This window comes from Xyrauchen texanus, chromosome 34, assembly GCF_025860055.1.
Source record: "Xyrauchen texanus isolate HMW12.3.18 chromosome 34, RBS_HiC_50CHRs, whole genome shotgun sequence".
Lineage (NCBI taxonomy): Eukaryota > Metazoa > Chordata > Actinopteri > Cypriniformes > Catostomidae > Xyrauchen > Xyrauchen texanus.
Genome location: NC_068309.1, coordinates 17,539,058 through 17,544,119, shown reverse-complemented (window position 1 = coordinate 17,544,119; position 5,062 = coordinate 17,539,058). Strand labels below are relative to the sequence as shown.

The 5,062-nt window shown below is 37.0% G+C and overlaps 1 protein-coding gene across 1 annotated transcript; it reads right to left on the bottom strand.

The window, feature by feature from the left end:
* Nucleotides 1-3,487: 3,487 nt before the first annotated feature.
* LOC127628135 (olfactory receptor 1020-like) lies at nucleotides 3,488-4,414 on the bottom strand. The gene has a single exon (XM_052104837.1). The coding sequence runs from the start codon at nucleotides 4,412-4,414 to the stop codon at nucleotides 3,488-3,490; it is 927 nt and encodes a 308-aa protein (XP_051960797.1).
* Between the last annotated feature and the right edge of the window lie 648 nt (nucleotides 4,415-5,062).

The window sequence follows — 5,062 nt, the reverse complement described above, 5'->3', positions numbered from 1 at the left end:
ATGTTATTTTCATGGTTTGTGCTCAAAATGGGGGGCACACATCAACGGGTTAAACTGTGATGCCATGCTCCCTCGGAATGCCCACATCATGGGCTCGGTCTTTCCTTGTGAGTAGGGCATAGGGATTATAAATTTTATTGGAAAGCACTCATTACGTGATTTGGGCGAAGGAGACCAGCAAAATGGGGATATCTTACTGAATGGAGTAATGGGAGCCCGTACGATAAGCACTGACTGTACATGATGATATTGCTGAATAATTATTTTAATTCACTGATGGGGAATGCTCGGGCATGCAGCATGATTAATGACATGTGAATGAACCTTGACCGAGTTTCCCTCATGAGATTGCTCGATTGCGTGCTATTACTATGCGCTGAGAGTGAATGCGCTGTTGACATGAAATACTGGCTTTTGATATTGATGCGGATGCATTATGATGAACAGACAGCATTGCAACTTTAGAATGAACAGGCAGCATGGCAACGGAAGGCCTAGACCCATGACTGAATCTGAATGCATTTGATGGATATGATAATGACTTAGCTTATTTCTGATGGAAACCAGCTGCTGCCTGAACCGATGATTTTGACGACCTTGGCGTGGAGCGCGCTGGGTCGTGCAATTAGATTAAGAGAGATCTCCTGAATAAATGAGATATGGGTGAAGATCCGGGTTTGCTTGTTGTTTACTCCCCATGCGTTTGATGTTGGCAGAAATTGAGATGAAGTGATGACTTCGTTCGAAAGGGAAGGCAGGCTTCCAGAGATGTGCTGTCCTCTGGTTCTCCTGTGGCCTGGAGAGGTTGAAAAGTGTCTATTTGCCGTGTTAGCACACTGAAACAACAATGTGATAGATTGTGAGCAGACTTATAAAGCAATGGCTTACATGCGATTGGCTAGGAATTACCCAGCTAATGGTGTGATGATGAACAGCTGCTAGTCTTCCCGCTAGAACTACTCTGCGCTTACATTTCAATGCACCCTTATGCAATTTCCGTACAAGTGCCATTAAGGGACTTTAAGAATTATAAGGGTTGTGAAGTCCAAGGGGGGGGGGGATACAATAACACAATACAATTATATTTACACCTTCAATTTCATAATACAAACTGTGTTTCACAGGTCATCACATTTAAAGGGCACCTATTATGGCATTTAAAATGTTCCTAATATTGTTTTGGGAGTCCCCAATGACCCAGTCAGTTGTGATTGGTATACTCTGTGCAGAGATTGTCGGAAACGGAACGCCCATAGCCCAACCGCTTTGTAGTAAAAAAATCAAAATCAGAGAAGGAATTTGAGTTGATTTATGTTAGCAATCATAGCCCAAAGTTCGGTGGTAAACACCCAATCAGTTATTGTTTGCATTAGCCCAACGCATAAACATATTGGTAAAGCACTGCATTACTACAAGTTATTGCTCTATTCTTTATGACAACTCCAATAACATCGACAAACATTTCACATATTTCAAAAAAATTGACATTGGAGACCTAGAAGCTTACACAACACACACAAATACTTATTCAGCATGCTAAAAAATACATAAAAGCAACAATTATTAATAATTTTTACAGGTTGTGATTCGGAGGAGGAAGCTGATCCAAATAAACTTGGTACTGAACCTTCCTTCAGTATCAACCGGCTCGCGAATCCACACTTGAAAGCATTCATGTTCGTAAAGCAATCGTCATTAAAATGACGCAAACACAGCACAAGGTTCGGGCTATACTTGTGTGGTATAGTTGTAAATATAAACTCTAGCCACTGATTCTTCACATGCTCGTCCCTGGGCAGTGAAAAAAAGGTCGCTTTTGATATGCACTTCAGAACACAGCGTCTTGTTGTCGACATGATGTTTTCAAGTTTTCCCTGGTGTCTGCGCGCACGAGTGGGTGTGGCCAATTTGATCATTTTTCGTCTTGACGTCACAACGAAAAGGAAAATGACTCATTGGAAAAACGATTCATTACATTGACTCAGAGTCGACTCCTACTTTTGAGAGACAATAACTTTTTTTACGGTGAACTTTCATATATAAAATTTTGCAGGATGTTTTTGTTCACTTAAATCTATGTTACACACTACATGAAAGGTAATTTTCAAAATTCCATAATAGGTGCCCTTTAAAGGAATATTTTGTGTTAAATTACTTGTTTAATATCCGAGGGAAAATAATATATTTATATCTGACGGTGTCACATTAAGCATTATTAGTTCAAAAGACTAACATTTATATCCTGTCCTCTGAGTAACACCAAACACTTCACTGTAAATTGTAGCAACACCTCCTCCTCGAACCTTCAGACGAGGCTCGTGTTTATAACAATAACCTGGGGGAGAAGATTCATTTAAACTAATATATTCATCTGGTTTAAGCCAGGTTTCAGTCAAACAGAGCGCATCCAATCTATGATCTGTAATCATTTAATTAACAATTAGTGCTTTGGTAGAAAGAGATCTAATGTTTATTAGCCCTATTTTTATATGATGTGTATTTTTTATTTGTTTGTTTTGTTCAAGTTTGACCTTAATCACATTTTTTCTAAATTATTTAGTGAGGGTATTGTGTTTGGTAGTTTTGGGAACAGACACTGTCTCCATGAGATATTTAGGTGATACAGTCTCTATGTGTTGTAGTTTATGTGACCTGTGTGATGTCTCAAGGCAACTAGCAGATGTTCGGATTAACCAGTTTTTCTGCTTCCTGACCTGGGCCCCAGTTTGTCAAATACTATCATTAAGACTATGAGACAAATTACTAGAGAGGAGAGCGGCACCTTCCCTGGAGGGATGAAGTCCGTCTCTCTGTTGTAGGTCAGCGAATATAACTGCATATGCGAGGGGGTTAAGCATTTAGCAGGGCTGGAAACTCGTTCAGAAAAATTCATGCCCCTGTTTGTGTCAACAAGGATTTAACATTACCTACGCAAGGCAAGAATTTCAGAACAAGTCAGAATAGAATCAAGTTTAACCATTTATTAGTCAGGTAAATATGGTTCAAGCCAATTACATAATAAATAATTTCAGAAATAATAAATGCAAAGTACCTAATGCTCAAAGATGAATCTTAAGAGTAACAGATTCATACCTGACTTCAGAGAAGTATGTAGTTTAAATTACAGGGATTTGTGGCTACAGAAAATTCCTGGGCTGGAAAGACAATGAGGCAATTCCTGCTCAGTTGGGTGTGAGATGGTATCTTTGCGAGAATGTTTCTATGCTGATTTTCTCAGAGATCATACATTTGCTCTTTGCCTCCTTGGGGAGTTCTGTCCTATAAATGAAATTACCTTGGCACCCCACCTTACATGAGCATTAAGTAGTTTTGCAGCATTTTGAACAAATAAAACAATTTTTCATTTGTCTTTTGCTTGCTTACATTGAGGTTTAGTAATGTTAGTTTATATAAGGCCGGACAATTTCAGTCTTTTCCAGTTGTGACAAAATAAAATACAGCAAATACACAACACAGTAGAACTTCATTATTTTCTTATGAAATTAGTGAATAATTTTAAGACTCTTTTGCGAACCTCTGTAAGTTTTAAACCATATATTACAGGATTGAAAAGAGGTGGGACTATAATCATCTCTAAAGCCAAAAAATCACGGAGGTTCACTGGGACATTACTTGATCCATATCTGTTATAGATGGTATCAAAAAGTATTGCAACAGCTAGATTTATCAGTGAAATTAAATGGGGCACACAGGTCTGCCAAAATTTCCTTCTGCACTCTAATGATGCTTTACATGCAATGATGAGTTTTATATAAGACACTATAATTACAATCACAAGACCAAAATATAATGATATGAAAACAAGTCCATAAATGTTATTGGTGTCAGTTGATTCACATGAGAGCTTTACAATTGCCCAATTGTCGCAATACAATTTGTCAATGTGTTTTTTGCATAGCGCCAACCTATTTGACAAAAGAACTGCAATGAACATGTTAAGAAATGGTACAATCCAACAGAAGCCAAGTAAAATGCCACATGAAAATTTGTTCAGCTTTGAGTGATAGACTAAAGGTCTACATATGGCCACATGTCTGTCATATGACATCACTGCTAATGTTGAAAATTCACACATTACATAGGTGTAAATTACAAAAGCTTGGAAGGCACACATGTAAGAATGGATCACATATGAATCCAACAATAAATCATGCAGGAATTTAGGATAGAAGGCTGCTGTTCCATATAGATCATTTAAACACAGATTGCACAGAAAAATATACATTGGTTCATGAAGGGCTCTCTCCAAAACAATAATCACACTGAGCCAAATGTTAACAAACAATATCATAACATAGAGCAGCAAAAAGCATGTGATATAGATGTGTCTATATGATTTCGAATCTTTTGGCTCCTTAAGAGTATAGGTTACAAAATGGGTCATATTATCCATTATTACCATCCATATGTAAAAAGCTCTCAAAAAATTTCAATTAAATAAAATCATACAATTGTATCTCAGGTAACTGATAAGCACTGCCATATTTTGACCAGTATACCAATAGAATTTAAAAATATAACATGCATACTTCTACAACAAACATTACCATTGCCTTGCCTGATCTTGCATGCTCACATTCAAGAAATGGATGCACCAAGGACAGCTGACCCACTTATAGAAAGCTGATTTGCACAGGGCAAAATCTCTGAGGTTCTAACAAATAAATCCCAGGGGTTATTCAATGCACACTGTTGCTCTTTGTACAGTATTTTTTCTTAAATAAATAGTTTTCAAATTATTATCGTGCCATCATTTACTCACCCTCCTGTGTTCCTAACCATGATGACTTTTTCTTTTATAGAACATAAAATTAATCTTTTGATAAATGTTTACGCTGCTCTTGTTCATAGAGTGAAAGTATACTCTTTACCAAACTCCAAAAAGGACATTGTACATTTTAAAGTGAAGTAATATTTTAAATGTTCTCTTGTATTTTTAATTAAATTAATACAACAATATTGAAAAATATAGCTGCAAACAGCATTAAGGGGTCAAGTAAAATTTAGAACTTTATGCCATGACCTCATGAGGCTATATTAC